The sequence below is a fragment of the Poeciliopsis prolifica genome, unplaced genomic scaffold (genome assembly GCF_027474105.1).
Source record: "Poeciliopsis prolifica strain line A6 unplaced genomic scaffold, Auburn_PproV2 SCAFFOLD045, whole genome shotgun sequence".
Taxonomy (NCBI): Eukaryota; Metazoa; Chordata; class Actinopteri; order Cyprinodontiformes; family Poeciliidae; genus Poeciliopsis; species Poeciliopsis prolifica.
In genome coordinates this window covers 3065649-3085367 of record NW_026562420.1, presented here as the reverse complement: position 1 = coordinate 3085367, position 19719 = coordinate 3065649, and the positions used below count along the sequence as shown (strand labels likewise).

Here is a 19719-nt window from a genome sequence, read left to right as displayed (position 1 = left end):
CAGTCGAGATGCTTTCATCTTGACGGGTAACACTCGTTTTCCAATTTTGTGTCCCTCGTGGCTTTATTTTTCAGGTGACAGACATAAAATGGACGTAGAAGCATCGAATGGCTGGCAGTGGGAACTGAACTCAGGATGGCTGCAGTCTGGGCTGACAGCTGTAGTGGATCCACTCTGCCCACTGACCAATGTCCTCAGTCTTTGGTTTATTTTTATTTTTTTCATTCCTTTTTTGTATAGTCTGACTGGCAGGGACAAACTTAAGAATATATTTCCAATATATTAAACGTGTCCAATCAACAATCCATTATTAGGTAGAACATTAGTAGTTATGCCTAGGTAAAGTTCCAGCAGCATTCCAATTAGGTAGAGTAGAAAACTTTAATGCATATTCTCCTGGTGTAGCAGGCCAATTAAATTTGCATAAAAAATTATTGTGAGTCATAATAGATGCTTAACCAGTGCAATATTCCATCCAGTTTTTTTTAAAGTGATTATTATTTATAAAATATTCACATTATTCTAAATATAACAACAAGTATAAAAGTTATGTTTGTAAATAAGTATTTAGGCCAGAAGATCTTGTTTATGGAAATAAGAAGAAATTTCTGATAAACTTTTCCAACTTTCCCAAGTACACTTATGTTGCGCAACCATTTCCCCTTCCGTGCAACACCCAAGTCCGTTTACCGGTTCCGGGACATGAGGCTCATTACGTTCAGAAATAATAAAATACAAAACAGGCTGTAATACCGAAAATGATTAATGTTACAAGTCATACACAAGTAATAATGGTTCAGATACAAAGTGTCATTATCGACCAGCACTGGGCTTCATTCAGCCCAGCGAGTGAAGCTCTGTCCTTGGGGCTGTCGCAAGTCTTATATGTTATGGTTATGTAAGCACGCAGCATTGTGCATGTAAGCAGATAAAATAGACAGAGGAAATGTGGAATCATATATCCATAACACATGGAATTTGATTTTAAAAAATATTTTTATTTTTAATACTTTGGCAAAAATACTTTTCGCTGTACAGTAACATTATCCTTTTTTAAAAAAAAATACTCTCTTTTTTAAAGCTTCGTTTTTTAAATCACAATTCAAACCACACGACGCTTAAATAAATCCCATTTATACTCAATTTCCCTTCACCTCCAAATTCAGGAAACCGTAGACAAGCAACAAGATTGTGATCACCCAATCATGACGCTGATGTAGCTTTCTCGCTTAGCGATAGGCTATTTTCACATCAAAGTCCCACGATGCATTGCTGGAACGCCCAACAATTCAAATCCTGTGGGCCAATCAGAGAATGCGATAACGACAGAAGCAGCAATTTAAACTTGTACCGAAAACTGTTGTCATAAGGCAGGAGAGAACAATCGAGTAGCTACCGTCGGGCAGGTCTGGCGAATTATTTAATAACTTTCTTAAAATTTGCTTTTCATGCGTTTCATTACTTGTTTTAATGGTTAATGTCTTAATGACCTCTTGCACAAAAAGGGCGTTAGTTTTGATTTAAACGCGAATGCAAGCGGAAGGAAGCTAGCTTGCCAGGTTAAACTAGCGTCGGTTGAGTTAAGGTTAACTTTAATCGCTTCGTTGAACCGCGTAAGTAGTTTATTTCTTCACAAAAAACAACCTAAAAGCGTCCTTAAATCAAAATGAGTGCTGGTGTTGTGAAGCCAGCTCCCACATCTGCCCTTTCCGATCCGAAGTCGGCGCCTCTGAAAGAGATCCCAGACATCCTGGTTGACCCCCGCACCACGAAGAGATACACGAGAGGAAGATTTCTGGGGAAGGGGGGCTTCGCAAAATGCTACGAAATCACAGACGTAGAGACGAAGCAGGTATTTGCTGGGAAAATTGTGCCGAAATCGCTGATCCTGAAGCAGCACCAAAGGGAAAAGATGACGTCTGAAATCGCCATTCACAAGAGCCTTAATCATCCGAACATTGTTGGCTTCCACGGCTTCTTTGAGGACGACGACTTCGTCTTTGTGGTCCTGGAAATCTGCAGGAGAAGGGTAAGCATAATAACAAAACGATCAACGCAAAAAGAGCCTCTACATTTTAAGCGGAAAGAAATGACCATGTATTGCAACTTTGTTACAGGAGGGCCTCCAGGTTTACAGTTTAGACAACTGGAATATGTTTTTTTAATGTGTTTATTAAAACCTTGTTTTTTCAGTCTCTGTTGGAGCTGCACAAGCGGCGTAAGGCTGTCACAGAGCCAGAGGCCCGGTACTACATGACTCAGCTGCTGAAGGGAGTCCATTACCTGCACAACAACAGAGTCATTCACAGAGACCTGAAGCTGGGAAACATCTTCCTCAATGATGAGATGGAGGTTAAGATAGGTACCTAACCATAATACGCATATATAAAACTTTTAATTTCTGTACAAAACATGAAGGTAATATAATTTTATCGATATAGCACATTTTCAGTTACAAGACAATTCAGAGTGTTTTACTTGAATTAAAAAGGAAATGCAAACAAAATGACAAACCCAGGAGAGATAATCTAATGTTGTTCTGAGTTCTTGGGTAATTTTTCTGTATTGTAAGTTTGTTCTAATCCCTGTTCTGGGTTGCTAAAGTACAAGTGTGTAAGTATTCTCTTACAAAATTAGAACATACTAAGAAAGTCCAAAGTAATAAGTACTCTACAATTTCTAATTGGTAATAAAAACTAAATGTTCCTGTTCTGGGTTATTACATGTTGCTATATATTTGTTTAGATGAAAAATGCACCACTCTATTGCATCTTTTGTACACCTTTTTCTTGTCCTAAATATGTTGAAGTCTTAACATTTAAAACATTCCATATTTGTTTTTTAGGGGACTTTGGTTTGGCTACTAAGATCGAGTTTGACGGCGAACGGAAGAAGACGTTGTGCGGAACGCCCAACTACATAGCGCCTGAAGTTCTCTGTAAAAAAGGCCACAGTTACGAAGTGGACGTCTGGTCACTGGGATGCATACTGTAAGTTTGGACCTAAAGTATGGAACCAAGTTGGTGAAGATTGTTATCTTGACAATGAGTAATGATGCAGTGCAGTAACCTGTCCTCTGGCTGCTCTCTCAGGTACACTCTGTTGGTGGGTAAGCCCCCGTTTGAAACATCCTGTCTGAAGGAAACATACAGTCGCATCAAGAAAAACAACTATGTCATCCCCTGGGTAAGATTGCTGTGTTTATGCTGCTTTGTGGAACTTATTGAACAGTTGTAGTTTAAACCTCCTGGACTGTATGCAGCACATCAATCCCGCCGCAGCATCGCTAATCAAGAGGATGCTGCACGCTGATCCTGCTCAGAGGCCCACCATCACTCAGCTGCAAGAGGACGAGTTCCTCACGTCAGGCTACATCCCACTGCGCCTGCCCACCACATGCCTCACTGTGCCCCCACGCTTCTCCATCGCCCCCTCCACCGCTGCAGAGCTCGGCCAGCGACGTCCCCTCTCTGCTTTGAACAATAAGGGTAATGAGTCTCGCCTCTCTTGGTCTGGTCTCTCAGGTCTGAATGAAGCCTGCAGTGGATCTGATTCTAGATAAATGTCGTTTTGTTTTTAGGTGGGACAGAGAAGATGGAGATGAAAGACGATGCTGTGCCAAAGTAAGATGAGATATTTTCTGCAAGTCTGGGTTCAAGTTTTTCATTTTGATTATTTCTGCCTGTTGCCATCAGACTTTACAATCCCAAGTTTGTTCTAATTGATTCACATTTTTTCTGTGCTCATTTATAGGTTATAGATTAATATATTGCATGTGATTGCTTGTTTATTTATTTGCTTATAGCTAGTTATTTTGAACTTATCACTCTTAGGTATATATATATATATTACAGACTTTATTTATTACCTAAGATGAAGTAGCTTTCAACAAATGAGCAATTTCCCTTTGGGGATCAATAATAAGTATATTCTCTTCTAAGTTGTCTGTTTTCAATCTGTTGTAGAGATGTACACCATTCTGACTTGTGTTCTATTTGCAGAGAGGTTGAGCCATCAGAGAACCACTTGAAAGACATGCTGCAGCAGCTCAACAGCATTGTGGCCTCCAAGCCTGCAGAGAAGGCATTCATCCGACAAGGTGGGTTTGTCTTCCAGTTTTTCTTGACTGTTTGTGTCAAGTTAGAAAGAATCAGCTTAGAAAGGTTTGGCTTATCTTTTCAGAGGAAGCAGAGGATCCTGCATGCATTCCCATTTTCTGGATCAGTAAATGGGTTGACTACTCAGACAAATACGGGCTGGGTAAGTATTAGAAACGTCCAAAGAGTGAGAATGTAAGACAACTGATTCACAAACATCAATTAAGCTCTGTAACAGGACTATGAAGGTATCTGCAGAAAGGCATAAAGTGTGGCATTGGATTTTTATTCATTTTAAAGTTTGTATATGTTTGCAAAAGGCAATTATGCATGAGAAAAAACTTGACTTGCAAGGTGTATTCCTTGACTGGCCATCCAAGAGATCCAAATCTGAAATTTACAACCAGACAAGACATCCCACTGGCAGCAGCTTGGACTAATTATTTTTAGTCCAATTGTAAATGGTTTAATTGTTAGAATAATGTATTTTTGCCTGCTTTCTGCACGCGACATGCTCAGTAGAGTGACTGACACAAGATGACGTCTACTGATAATCACTCTAAATCTGTTACTGACTGGGCTACATAGTCACTGACTATGCAGTTATGTGCAAGGCAGTATGGGTATTTCTTCTCATTTACGTTTGTTTTAAATGTCCCTTCAGTTCGTCTTAGTAAATGTCCACATCTGGGCTTAGACTGAAACTCCACTTGTCTGGAATACAAACTGAATTGTTCTCAGAAAACAGAAGTTTTTTTTTTTATTATAGATATTATTGGATAAAATCATTTGCTGCATTTTAAACAATCAATTCAATTAAAATTTCACTACATCTCAGACTGGTCTCCTGTATGATGATTTAGATTGTTTTCTATCCAATCAAATCTTTATTTTATCATCCAACAATGTTCAGAAACAAAATTTATGATTTTAAAGGGGAAGCAACAAAACATCCTCAAAGTGTTTAAATGCCTGTTTACAGGCTACCAGCTGTGTGACAACAGTGTAGGTGTTCTGTTCAACGATTACACTCGTCTCATCATGTACGCGGATGGAGACAGCCTGCAATACATCGACAAGACGGCTGCCGAGTCCTACATGAGCGTCCGTTCGTTCCCCACTACGCTCAACAAGAAGGTCAGTATTCACCCCCCTCAGCTCCTGGTTGAGCTCACTTTCTGCTCTAAACAATTGTCTAACAGTCTTTAGGAAAGCTTAAAGGCTGTCTTTACTATTGGATAAATTTGTCTTTTTTTTTTTTTTTCCAGATAACTTTGCTTAAGTACTTCCGTAACTACATGAGCGAGCACCTGCTGAAGGCTGGCGCCAACGTGGCGCGGCGGGAAGGGGACGAGCTGGCTCGACTACCGTACCTCTCCTTGTGGTTTAGAACAAAGAGCGCCATCGTCCTGCATCTCAGCAACGGCACGGTTCAGATCAACTTCTTCCAGGTTTGACTCCACCCACATCGTTCCCTCTCCTGCTATCCATCCTCAGCCTCACCACGCTCCATGCTCAAGCCATTATCTGTCTCTGTTTTTTGGGGATGGGCTTTAGGACCACACTAAACTGATCCTCTGCCCACTGATGGCTGCTGTGACCTACATCGATGAGAAGCGAGACTTCCGCACCTACAAGCTGTCTCTGCTGGAGGAGTTCGGCTGCTGCAGGGAGCTGGCCAGCCGCATGCGCTACGCCAAGCTCATGGTGGAGAAACTGCTGGACAGCAAGTCCTCCTCTGCTGCACATTAGATGAGGTTTTTCTCCAATCAGTCTGTCAATCTCTCAATGCTTAATTCTTTCTTCTTTTTTTTTTTTTTTTTTTAACTATCAAGGCAGGCGGTGCTACTTCTCTTCTTAAAATGACCCATACCATGAAATCCCTTTCATATGCCGAAACATAATCTCCTTTAAATATTTCTGCTGTGTGATAGTTGCTTTCACTCTTGCCTTGACTTTGCTGATAAAGCCTTTAAACAACCACAGCTGCTGTACTGGAATCAGCGCTGTGGACAATCTTGTTCCAAGTTGTGGAAGTAAAGGTGAAAACTTATGTTCAAATACCTGATTTCTACTTGTGCACTGTTGTCTTTCATGGAACGCTACAGAGGTGGGAAATGTGTTGGACTCAGGTGGATTTAAAAAAAAAAAAAAAAAAAAGATATTCTGGTCTGCTTCTCGTTTCAATTTGTTTTCTGTGTCAAGGATTAGACCATGTTAATATGTCGTCATCATGTACATTCTTCCTGTTTTGTCTTATTTTTAAGTTCTAGATGTGAGTCGTCAACTAGATAACATTGTACATAATGCTGAGTATGCATACATATTTTAGAGATGGTATACCGCTGGCCAAGTTTAAATAAAGATTCTTCTCAAATGGTCATTCTTCTGAGTTTTAAATGCAAGTTTTGGTATGTGAACAGTCCCGGTGTGTTTTAAATGTATACATTAAAATCAACTGTTCCTTCTCAGAGGGAAATTTCGCACAAATTGGGAAATCAGTCTCATGAGGAGGATGATCGGCATTCATCATTTTCTTGAGTTTCTGACTAATCCTTTGCTTTGTTATCTCCAGAGGTTCCCAGTACAGAACCAGACATCTTTATCAGGGTATTACTTGTTAAATCTGACTTTAAATCTTTTTAAAATTGGGCAACCATTGCTATCTGCATTGTTTTATGATTTTGACAAATTGGAACATTTTCCACATGAGAATTATTTCACATTTCAATCCTGAAATCTTGCATGTATGAGTTGGAAAACAGGTACAAAACCTAAATTTCTGCACATTGACTTGTATTTATGAATTTAAGTGTCTACAAATGTGTTTTTAATTGACAGTAATCTTACCCAATTCATAACTCCTTGGGTTTCCTTAGCAACTAAAACAAACAAGTCCTGGACAGGTTTTGACATCATCATGATGAGAACCTCTTTGTTCTCATCAATGATCTCATAAATGTTCACAGAGTTACAAGAATTCTCAGTTTGCTTCTCAACTTGGTTGGAGACAGATCGATTCCTGAGAGACGACTTCAAACTGATTCTACAAACCATTTTAGCTGAACATCAAGTCAAGAGGATTTTGATATTTATGGATCCTTGGATTTCTTGTTACGAAGGGAGTTGAAAAGTTGTTAGGATATAACATAAGAGGCAACGATGGTTTAGTAGAGAACTCTGAGGACGAGAGATCAAAATACTTTGCTTTTGACACTGAAGACAAAAAGGACATGGAAGATTCCTCTAAGGATGAGAAAGTTACTGTCAAAACCTCAACTACGGATTTGACAGTAAAGGCATCAGAAGACTGCTGCTTTTGAAAGTGAACAGTGAAACATCAATGTGAAATGTCAATGTTCCTCATGACCAAATGAACCTGGATGTGTTTGTTTGCTCACAGGTTGAGAGAGTCACCTTTACAATAACAGCTAACTCCTTACCAACAAAGATATTACAAAAAAGTGTATTGTTGTTGGGAAGACATGATGATGGACCTGGATGTGAAACCAAACTGTAACAAGGAAACTGACACATCTTGAAGAAATTTCTGAGGATTCATCATCAGAAGAATCCTCTTCAGCAGAAGAAAACTCACAAGATGAAATTCAAAATGACACAGATGATTTCAACGATGTGGATGTTAATCTTGAGCCAAACATGTACTTATGCAAATTTTCCAACTCATTCTTCAACTGTTGCATGAATGCCAAGGAAAACGGACACCACTGGAGTCATGGAGAAAGAAGGAGACCATCTCTGGTTCAGCAAGTTTGATCATGATGAGTTTCATTTTATCTGTGCTGTAAACTAAGAGCTGTGACTTCGTTTGTGAGCTATGATAACCTTCATCAGGTGAAAACTTAACGTCTTGTCTAGTATTGCTTTGCTCATAAATTGGAACATTTAAAACTTTTCTTTTTCTTGTGTATTATTGATGTTTGCTGAAATTTCTGACATATTTGTGAGATGTGTAAATTTGACTCATAACTTTAAATGTTTAATAAGAATTTTTTGTATGTTAATGCAAATTACAATTTTTGTTTCTTCTATAGTATGTCCAATTTTATCAGTGTTTGAAATATGTTGCAGGGGCTGAGAGTTGTGTACTCCCTCAATTTTGAGGACATTGCATTTGATCCACTGTTGTTGTGGTTTAATGGATAATTGTGTGCCTGTGTCTTCCATTGTGTGCCTTATTTGTTTAGGTTGTCACAGCTTCTTACTTGCTGATGCAAGTAAGCTTGTTAGTCTGTGTATCTGCTTCATCCTGGCACTTCTGGAAAAGCTTACCAGAATCCTGCCTGGTCACCTGGACTTCCAGCTGCCTCCCAGACAGACGACTGGAGTCCTGCAGGGGACGGTGTTGTCACCCATCCTCTTCAACCTGTACACCTCAGACTTGTGTTACAACTCTGAAACGTGTAGAACGCTGATGACACTGTCATTATGGGATGTTTAAAAGACAACAAAGAGGAGTATAGGGCCTGATGAGGAACTCTGTCGTGTGATGTCATAGAAATGGCCTGCAGGTTAAACATTTCCAAGACAAAGGAATTGGTTTTTGATTCAGGAGGGACAGGTGGTCCAAGATCAGTTCTGGTAGGGAAGTCTCCACTTCCCACTTCTAGAAATATCTTGGCCAGACAGTGTTTGTCTGTCTATTTCTGCACTGTCATTCTTCTCAAGCCCCATTTCTGCTATTTCCATGGCAACCTGGAGTGCAGAAAATGAAGAAAGACGCATGGCCATTGGTACAAATTAAGTTTAGCTCAAAGATCGCAGGTTTTATTTCCTCCATGGAAGCTGATAGATGCGTTTTCTCTCCAGCTACTCAAAGAAAGTGGAGTAGGTTACCTCTCTCGAATCTCAAGAGGGCATAGAATATATGTAGGCCTTTTAATTATACTCCCAACCACACTGTTAGCAAAATCATGACTGACAAACAGCCTGTATTAATATAGTGTTTTATCAAGTCTATTGAACCCAAAAGAGCTTCACACTACATTCACTCATTCACACATAGACATGGTAAGCTACTGGATAACAACCCCTGGGCAATTTGGTTCACTTATTTTCAAATAGTAATGAGTGTATTTAACTATTTGATTTAAACTTCATTACTCTAAGACTTTCTACAGATTGTCCTGTCCGCATTGTTTGTTTTAAATATAGGCCACAGCTAGAAAATAATCCAGAATAAGTTTGACTGTGTCAGAGAAAACTTTATTGAAGTTCCATTTGGCTCAGTAGAGTGGAAAAGCATGAATGACAAAGATGTAAATACTCCATCAAAGGCACAGCAACAAGACGCCAGGAGCAGCAGCGCCTTGTTTAGCTCTGATGATAAAATATCATGTGCTTATGATTTATTTTAAGTATTATTGCAGTAATTATTACACAGTTCAGGATAAGTAATTTATGTGCATCCATGTATGTGCTTTAAAAGGTTCTATTCAACCACCTGTGCTTTTAGCAGAATTAGATATAGAACACTTAGAAAGTGTGTAGAGCTTTTTGTACATGAGCAAACCCTGGATTCACCATCCATATTCTCTTCCAACGTTTCCATGGTTTCATGTTCTGAAGCATTGTAGACGACAGAGGAAGCCTTATTTACAGCCAACAAAATGCAAATCATTAACACTGTGTTATCTGGTTGCCTTGAATGAATGCTCTTCAGAAAGAAATGAGAGCAGAGAACCTTACCAGGAAGTCTTTGTAGCAGCAGAAAGATTAATATGCAGGGTTTAGAGTTATAGTATTCAACATGTCACCAGGAGTCATCACAGATAGTGAAAGTCATTCAGCTTTATGAGTGGCGACACATTCAGGACAACAACAAGTCACTGGAAATCTCCAGTAGAAATACAGAAAGAGCAGTCAATTATTAGAAAACAAAATCCTGCTGCAGTGACATTCAACTTTCACAAATCAGCCATCAAAACACGTTTACAACTGCACACACACAGGAGTATGAAAAAGAATCTGCAGACTGAGTTTCAATAGTTTGAAGCATCGTGCAGATAAAGAACAAGGAAAAGTCGTTTCTCAGTATTCCCAGAGGGTGGCGCTGTCCACAGAGTCTGCGCTGGCCTTCAGCCCTCCGGCATGGTCACCTCTAAGGTACTTCCCGCCCAGAGCCCGAATTCCCATCTTGTTGAGATCACAGAACTCAAGCAGGAACTGGACAGGAGTGGAGCTGCTGCACACCACTGCTGAGTCGTCTCCAACACACCAATACTTTCCCTGGGAGTCTGGACAGACAACAGGACTAATGAAGCCCAGAGCTCAGACTGTGATGAATACATACGGACAACATGGAATGCTTTGCTTTAAATCCAGATGATACATCAATCTTGATCGTTGATATTTGATTACCATCAACCTGTCCATGATCTGCAGGTGGAAGTTAGTATTTTTGCTGCAGCACATCTCTCCTTTTAAAAAGTTAATGAAATGTAAATTGTTTCTGTGCAAATAAATAAACATTAAACATTCGATCAATTTTATTTATACCATCAGGTAGATTTAGTAATTTAGCTATTAAATCCACAAAACATTAGAGAACAATGGGAAAACTAAAGTCCAAGTGCAACTAAGGCATTTACAGCAAAACTGTCTGAAAAATGGACACAATCTCAAATTTCTTCCGTTTATTAAGAAAAGCTAGATGCAAGTTTTTTGGGCAATGGGACATATTATGTTTAGCTCAAAGAATGCCTGTTCTTTTTGGTGTTTTTTTTTCCCATCCTCCATAGAAACTGATAGCGGAGTTTCATCTGCTGATGCCTAAAGAAAGTGGAGCAGGTTATCTCTCTTTCCTTTCCCTGCCCAAAGATCTGCTCACGGGAATCTCAACGGAGAATAGAATGTAGGCTCTAACTTTCCTCTGGCAGTCTGGTCAAATAACACTTATTCTTTTAATAACAAAAAAAAAAACACCCAAAAATGTAAGTCACATCATTAGCTAATAAGTACTTTCAATTGTGTTTGTAAATACAAGCTAACAACTTGTTATTATGATCTATCTTATAATAACAAATATAAAATAGATTATATTTGTTATTCATTTATAACAAATATAAAATAGATTATATTTGTTATTATAAAATAACAAATATTTTATAATTTGTTATTTTACAAAATAAGTTATTTTGTAAAATTTACTTTTACTCAATATGAATATGGAGGATTCAACATGTCTGAATACAACAATCAAAGATCACCAGATAATAAAATTACAAGCTTCAGATTAAGAGAAAAATTACGATGCTTTAAAAACTGAAAACCTGAAGACCCTTAAAGTCTATTTTAGTATTACATTTTAATCTTTTTCTTTTTACCGTCTTCTATCGGTCAATTGGTGAGAAATCATCCATCTTGAAGGGGTGACATCACAACTGCCCTTTCTATTATTCTTCAAAAGGATTATCAACAGTAAAATGTACTTTTCTAACACAGAGAAAGGACGCAGTGAGCACTGTTCAGCAGTTGAGATTCATTAAAGTGAAAGTGATGGACGTCTCATCATCTCCCACCAAAAACAATGGAGACAGAAGACACACAGAGAAGACAGAAGACACACAGAGAAGACAGATAGCTCAAGAGGAGTCACAGGTATTACATGTGTATTTTGTGAGTGTTAAGATTTACTGATAAGAAAATATTTTGTTTTGCCATATATTTAGTCATCTTCTGTGATGCTAGCACTCATATTTTTCATCTATGAATTAAATATCAATTCCTGCTTTCCCCTGACCTTTTCCTTGCACATTACCAACACTTCTAGCCACCGTGTCGAAAGGCGCTTTTCTACTGGCAGCTCTTACTCTAACCGGTTAATGTGTGAAAAGAAATGTTTTGTGATTGTATGTGGAAATGTGACAGATTTTGCAAAGCTTGAGGTGAACTTGAAACATAAATTTACAAACGTTATTTACATTCTTTACAAACAATATATATATATATTTTTACCCTCTAAAATATTTTTTTGCGCGTGTTTTTTTTATATTTCACATGGGAAAAATGTGCAATATATAATATTTGTTAAATTTGCTTGAATGTTGCCTACTTCAACTTACCCTTGAGGGAATAAGCACCGTTATGAAACTCCAATTGGAAAACATCGTAGGAGGCCCGGTTGGAGTCGAGGGTTGGAAGTCCAGCTTTGCGAGCTCCAATGAAACCATGTTCTCCACGCAGGACAATGATTGGACGGTTAATCAGCTTCATCAGGAACTGCTCAGCCTCCCCTGAAATGACAATTTACTGGGATATGAAATAGACTATTACCTTTAATCATAACTGTTTATTGTGATTAAATTCATTGCTTAAAATTACTATCAGTTTTATAGTTTCTATAACTTTGTAAGGATTTGAGTTTTTCTGTGTGTTTATTTAGGATTCTGTCAGTTGAGTTTCCATGTTGTCCATTCTGCCTTCGATTGATCCCAGCTGTGTCTGGTTCCCCTGATTGCCCCCCTGTGTATTTAAACCCACCTGTGTCTCCTTGTCTGTCAGGTCTTTCTCTATTCTATCTTGTTATTACATCTATTGCCATTGCCTGTTCAAAGCCACAGCTGTTTGCTCACCTGTGCTGCCTGGACTTTGTTTCGGCATTAAAATAATCGTTTCTCAACAATCTGGGTTCACTGCATCTGTCCTCACCTTCTACAACCTGCAACTCATGACAGACATTTTGAAACAGTGCTCTAAATAGTTGTTGGTTGTGTCAGATCTTCATATTTGTAGACATGATCTACTTATCTAAGGAGTCAGAACTTGAATCTAATGATGTCACAATTGTGTTCAAACTGCAAGACTAATGGGAATTTCTAAATTCTTTAATGACCAGGCTATCTACAATTAGCCAACAATGTATTTCTCTTGTATGTAATTACTCCCAGTTAGGAGTTACTGACACAAACAATTGGGAAATATTTACTTTCCCAATCTACAGATGGAACTTTAAGTTCAGGTTGACTTTATCAACAGATGCTAGTTCCCGTCTCAGACAGCAGGTTACAGTTAATTTATATGACATGGAGCCAGAAATTCCTACATCTGAAAAGAAAGCTAATATTAGAGTACTTTTACAATCTGCAACCTTGTCTTGACTTCACTTTCATGTATTTCAAAAATATCAGCAACAATCCGGACCTATACTGTCCACTGCAGCAGCCAGTTGCCCGTTCTTCTTGGCAGTCACATACTTCCCGTTGTCTGCACGAATGCACACGCGACCCTCACGCCACTCCAGTTCAAAGTAACTGTTAGCAGATCTGAAAACAAATACAAAGACAAACCTTGTTATCTACATTTTTCTAAGAATGAGAACAGGACTTCCCAGTAGGAGGATGATTACTTGGAGGAAGCCGTGCACTGCAGTCCTCCAGTTGCTGTCAGGGACCAGTATTTCCCAGCAGCAGTTCTAAAGGCACACTTCCTATCTTCACGGTTCATCTCCAGTTGGAACACTTCTTGGTCCCCTTCCTCATTCTGATTGGCTGACAGGTCCATGCCTGAAAAATAAGGTAATCTGTGATCAGCTTTCATTCAGCTCTGGGGGATTAAGGTTTTCCAAAGCTGCACCGTGTTTCATCAAATTTCAGACAGCAAAAGGAAGAAGTCAGTAATAACTTGAGTAACTTTTTACTTGAGTAACTTTTCAGAGGAAAAGAAAAAAATCTACTTTTACTCAAGTAAGATTTTTACTCTTATGTGACCAGAATTTCTGGACACGCTGTGTGAGCAACTTCACTGAATAGAGAACAAGCATATTTTAACCAAAAATGCCACAAAATCTTTGTAGCCTTCAGAATACCAGAATTTGGACAGAAATTAATAGTTTTCTCTGTCTGATGACATCAATGTGAAATATTAAATTGGGTGTTATGATAAGCCTTTTGATAAAATATTGTGAAATGAAATTAAAATTGGATGAAAAGTTATTTTAAAAAAGTATTTATCTGAGAGTATAAACACATGCAACTAGGTAATTTTTTTTTCGTTTCTCAACAGATTTGTTTATTTTCAGTTAACGTTTTAGAAGATTTCCAAACACATTCAATAAATTAAAATGCTCATTCCAATGAGTTGTCAGATTGAAAGCACATTTTTGAAATAACCATTAATGATGTATTAAATATTAAGCTCATATGTTAAAATGTGTTGTAAAGGTCTGATATGATATTCTAAATCCTACATGTTTTTTAATAGCTGTACTCTGATAATTATTACAGAAATAAAGACGTGAAACATCAGATATGTGTAGACAACATATTTCATCCAGTCATTTGAGCTACTGAAATAACTGAACTTTAATAATATTCTAATCCATGGAAAGTGGCTGAGTACAGGTTGGAATAAAAAAAAATTAGTTGTCATTTTCCGATTATGAATAAATCTAGAATTTGAAAAAAGGTAGTATATGCACATTTTTGACTTCCCCTTGTTCCTGGCTTCAAGATTTATTGGTCTAAGTTCAAAGTCTGGCTGAGATCTTCTGTTTTCTTACATTTACATGACAGAAGAAAAAACTGGGAGAGAGGAGCTGAAATGTACTTTTGGTCTCTATATTTTATATTTCACCATGTGTCTGTTTGGGGTAAATGCTGTATACAGGCACAACCTTGGCCTGTATACTGCATTCTAAATCCCAGCGTTAGCAGCAGATGCCATCTGAGGCCGAGTGGGAACAAGAAAAAGAGGTTGCATGAGATGTAAGACAGTCTGAGTCATCCAGTTCTTAGCCTCTTTTCTCTTCATCTCCTTCAACTCGTCCTTTCTTTGTTTCTAAAAATATCTTTTCTAATTTTGAATCTCCTCTTAGTGTATCTCAAATAACAGATGACAAAGGCTGAGAGAACCTCAGCTGACCTGGCCCCAACAACCACAATGCAGAGATAGAATTACTGCAGAAAAATGTTAAACTGTGCAGAGATGGGAGCCAAATGCACTAAGTGAGAGCATGTAATGAAAAACACATGGTGGAGAGAAAATGATTTTTTTTTCTTTTTTGTTTTTTACTTTGTTGTACACAACCTCCACTGCTCCTTGAGTCCAGCTATGCAGGGACTTCATGGCAGAGGGGTCTCTAGAATATCTTACATGGGGGTCTTGATGGAGCCATGAATAATTTAGTGGTGGCACACCAAGGAAAAAGCAAAGTCATGTCACATTTCAGGAGTTTATTAGGAGACTTATATTAGCTCTCCAGACTTTGAACAGTTTTTTAAGGAGTGATGGAGCAAAATTGCTGTGTAAATCTACAACCCTTCAACCTTCCAGACCTCTCAGGGTTCTGGTTCTGGTTTTGCTCTGAATCCCCAGAACCAGAACCAAACAAGGAGAAGCAGCATTCAGCTTCTATGCACCACAAATCTGGAACAAACTTCCAGAAAACTGTAAAACAGCTGAAACACTGACTTCCTAAAATCCCGCCTGTTTAGAGTTGTATTTGAAGCCTCAAAATCTATTTAACAATGGCATTTGACTTAATGTAATGTTTTGATTGTTGATTCCATGTTGAATGATTTTGTGTTTTTGTGTTCGTTATAATGTAAAGCACTTTGAAACGCCTTGCTGCTGAAATGTGCTATACAAATAAAATGTGACTGATTGACTGAACCCTGATGGAGATCTATCCAGAGCTATTCAATCTTAGGTAAATCTATTAAATACTAACTTGAAGGAGTGATTATTTCTGCAACTCATATTTTATTAAAAATATTTGTAGTTAATTGTCATTATCTCACCAATACCAGTTTTCACTCTGACACTAAAAGATTTCCTGTAAACTTTTACTTAAAAAGAAGCGATTTTTACGATGGGGATTGAATAGTAAAGCAATAAAAATGACAAGATCCAAGGTGTGAATACTTTTTATAAGCACTGTGTATGTTTACAGTATAGGCTTTATCTAAATAATCTAATTGTCAGATCATTAGTGACGTCATTGTGATGTCATCACCTTGTCTACACTTTAAACCACTGAGACTACAGTATATTGTCCCCTGAAAGCAAACTTTGTGGACATTTGTTTTTGTGTTTCAGTGGTTGAATCACAGCTGCATTTAGTCCTGGCATTGTTACAATAATGTTTTATGTCATTTTTGATGTCTGTAAATGAAAAACACTTATAGGAAGAATGCCATATATTGAATAGAGATATTAAAATCAGAGTAATTTAGGAAAAACCCATTTCAAAACAGACAAGGTCTAAAAATAATACATGGAGAAACTGAATCAGACAGTTTTCATTTCTAACAGTCCTGATCAGTGGTCAGGTCAGACAAACAAATATCTGACCTCAATCTAAGCAGAAGGTCACGCAAAACAACAGCACTCTACACAGTGGTATTTCAGGGCAAAAAAAAAAAAAAAAGTTAACTACTTGAGTGTTATAGAAGCATTTAAAAAAGTCAGAGAAAGCACAGAAGTAAAAGCAAGAGTTAATGTATAATGGCTGTTTTTTTTCCTTTGTTATTCTGTGTTTTTGAGTTTTGACTGTTAACAATCAAATACATCTTAGGCGCAGTCATTTTGTACCTACCTTCAGATGTTTTGTCAAACTGACCAATGACTGAATTCATCAGATTCCAAGAAGGATGAACATATCCTGCAATGTCAGCATTTATTGTCACATTCTCTATAATAGTAGCTATAGATTGTTAAAAGAAATGATGATCGCTTTGTTGACTGCAGGTTGGAATATATGGAGATGTTTCATTGTGTGGCTGTTTTATCCATCCATCCATCCATCCATCCATCCATCCATCCATCCATCCATCCATCCATCCATCCATCCATCCATCCATCCATCCATCCATCCATCCATCCATCCCAGGTGACTTTAAATTACTTAAAACTTGATTGAGGTTTTTAAAAGCAGAGTAGCAAAATAAGCTAAAATTGGCACCGACAGGTCAGAGCTTTACTAATATCAAAAACTGGCCTCAAAACCTTTGTGCAGAACTTAAACTCTATTATCACTTGAACGCATAGGAAATAAAACTCTTGTTGGGTCTCAACCTGTCTAACCCCCCAGAGGGTCCAGATCTTTCTGCAGGACTCATGAATAGCAGAGAGTCTGACCAGTGCCCACATAAAGAGACGTGGATCGGATCAAATTTGCAGGGAGTGGCGTGGCGGCACTCCTACCTTGTCTGGTTGAGTTTTATTTTATTTCGGTCTTTTGTTGCTTTTCTCAAGCTGCAGTCTCACCTTGCCTCGTAGAGACATTCTTCTCGTTGCCCGCAGTCAGCACCACCTGAGCGTGGCTGCGCTCCAGGCCAAACAGCTCATCTTTTCCCACCCGGCCACTCCTCCCACTCTTCATTGTCCCCGTGGGGCCCACCGGTGCCAGGTAGCGGCCGTTGCAGTCTCGGAATGCCACTTTCCCTGAGAGGAATTCCAGCATGTAGCCGGTGTCCTTGTCCGTTTTTGCGGACAGGGTGCCGTCGTTGCGCAGAAACCGGTTGTCAGAGGTCTCCAGGTGGTAGCGCTCATCTCTGTAGACGAGCGTCACCAGAGAGTCGACGCCCCAGGGGACGTCCCGGTCTATGGACACCTCCTGGGCGCTCAGGTGGGCGAAGCGTTTCCGCGCAAAGCTGTAAAGGTTCACCTGCGGATGCACGGCCAGGTGAACGCTCCATTTCTCAGCCGGGGAAGCTGCCTGCGCGAAGCAGGTGATCCGGTCCTCGCTGCCTCCCAGAAAGCGGCCGTAGGGCTCAGACTGCAGCGACCACCGCCCGTCGTCGTGCGCTGTGATGACGAAGCGGCAGTCTCGGCCGCGTGTCTCGCTGTCCGCGGTAACGTTGCCGTCTTTGTCCGCGCCAAGGTAGCGGCCCAGGTGGGACTTGAGGAAGACGGCGCTGCCGTCCTCCCCGGTCTGCTCCAAAGTCCAGGTCTGCTTCTTCTTCAGGCTGCTGGCCGACGCGTTGATCTTGAAACCGAAGGTCTCCGCTGTCAGATACTTGCCTGCGCTGTTGATGAGCCCCAGAGGAATCTGCAGCAAGTCCCCGTCTGCGCCGTTTGAGGACATGATGATGGAGACACGAGAAGAAATGCAAGTAAAGGGCAGACAGAGAAAAGATTTGCTCTGACAGAAGAGGGTGATGATGATGACGATGACAAAGAATATCGAGACACTGCAAATTCTCACTGCTTTGGTGGAGCTGCAGGACTGAGGATGGATGCAATATTCTGCACACGCCCCTTACAGACAGGAGCCGAAGAGAGAGAGAGATGCAGTCCTGACAAACCACCGCACCAAGAGAAGTTACACCCCAACGTAACACCCCCATGTTCATCCATCCCTTTACTTCCCCATGAGGTATTATGAGCATTAAAATCTACACATTAAATTCTTCTTCCATTTCCCTCCTGACTAAGGTTTTCCCTACTTAATCTTTGACAAGAGTTATAAAAATTAATTATATTAAATTTAGTTGTACTAATTCATACTCAAACACTGATAACTCCCAAATCTTTATTTATATGAGAAACTTTATAACTAATATCCTGTTGAGCAAATATGATAACTCCTCTTCTAACCATGGATTTCTGTCTTTGCATATTTCTTTATATCCATTAATATAAAATTAAGTGATGGTTTTAAAGGTCTTTTGGACTCACACTGTATTTGGTTTTAGCATAAGATCTTCTTGCGTTCCATTGTAATATGGATAAAACCATCAGAACAAAGCAAATCTTCCCCTGTTGTTAAACTGATTGATTCACATGACAGTTCCTCCATCTCAAGAAAATTTACTGCTGCTTTTATTATAATTTTAATCCTCTTTGTTCTACTATTTGCCTGTGTTGAACAAATTATTACTTCCACAACAAATCCAACAAACTTATTCGCCGCAATCTTTGTGCTTTCTAAAATTCTCTAACTCAGCTATTGTGCTATTGTTTGAAATGGAGTTTGGGGCAAAGAAATGTTTTTAGCAATTGTTCTTAAATTGCTCACCTTTTTAAATGCACCTGCATATGTAATTTGTTTCTTTCACAAATACATTTTGCACCTGCACTCATCTTTGCGCATCAGATCCTTATGGACATTCGTCTCCCAGTGATGACATAGTTACTTTGAAAAAGTCACTTTAATTGGATTACTGATTACTCCTTGAAAAAGTAACTTAGATTACTGATTACTTGATTTGGAAAGTAACTAAGTTACATTAAAAGTAACTTTTTCAAGTTACTTTTAATGTTGTTTGCAGATGCAAACAACAACAACAACGCTCCACCAGCTGTGAAAATCACACTGATCTTTGCCAAAACTTAATTGCAAGTTATTTTATAATGATTACATCAACAATGTGTCTCCACTTATATTGTTGAACTGAAAGGAAGATTGTTTAATGGTCACAGCAGTACAAAAAAAAACTTTAGTAATTTCTGCATGTTTTTCTGTGTTCCAGATTTTATAGCCTCCCTCCATGCCCCAGCGTCCAGGCTCTGTGTTACGGCCCTGCGTCTGCTGTCAGAGCGCAGCGCACAACGCTCCTTATTATTAATAATAATTTAGGGACAAGTGTGTAAGAAAATGGATGGATGGATGGATGGATGGATGGATGGATGGATGGATGGATGGATGGATGGATGGATG

General features: G+C 39.0%; 2 protein-coding genes across 2 annotated transcripts; one reads left to right on the top strand and one right to left on the bottom strand.

The window, feature by feature from the left end:
• Nucleotides 1–1318: 1318 nt before the first annotated feature.
• Nucleotides 1319–6480, top strand: plk1 (polo-like kinase 1 (Drosophila)). The gene is made up of 11 exons (XM_055056406.1): nucleotides 1319–2029; nucleotides 2194–2362; nucleotides 2846–2990; nucleotides 3093–3186; nucleotides 3263–3488; nucleotides 3581–3623; nucleotides 4002–4099; nucleotides 4183–4260; nucleotides 5080–5234; nucleotides 5366–5548; nucleotides 5655–6480. Exons 1-11 carry the CDS (start codon nucleotides 1667–1669, stop codon nucleotides 5847–5849), a joined length of 1749 nt encoding a protein of 582 aa, XP_054912381.1. The 5' UTR covers nucleotides 1319–1666; the 3' UTR covers nucleotides 5850–6480.
• Nucleotides 6481–9888: 3408 nt separating this feature from the next.
• LOC129376811 (fascin-like) lies at nucleotides 9889–18302 on the bottom strand. Its single transcript, XM_055056405.1, has 5 exons — nucleotides 17325–18302; nucleotides 13465–13621; nucleotides 13260–13381; nucleotides 12182–12352; nucleotides 9889–10354 (listed from the first exon to the last, which is right to left on the bottom strand). The coding sequence occupies exons 1-5, from the start codon at nucleotides 18142–18144 to the stop codon at nucleotides 10149–10151; spliced, it is 1476 nt and encodes a 491-aa protein (XP_054912380.1). The 5' UTR covers nucleotides 18145–18302; the 3' UTR covers nucleotides 9889–10148.
• Between the last annotated feature and the right edge of the window lie 1417 nt (nucleotides 18303–19719).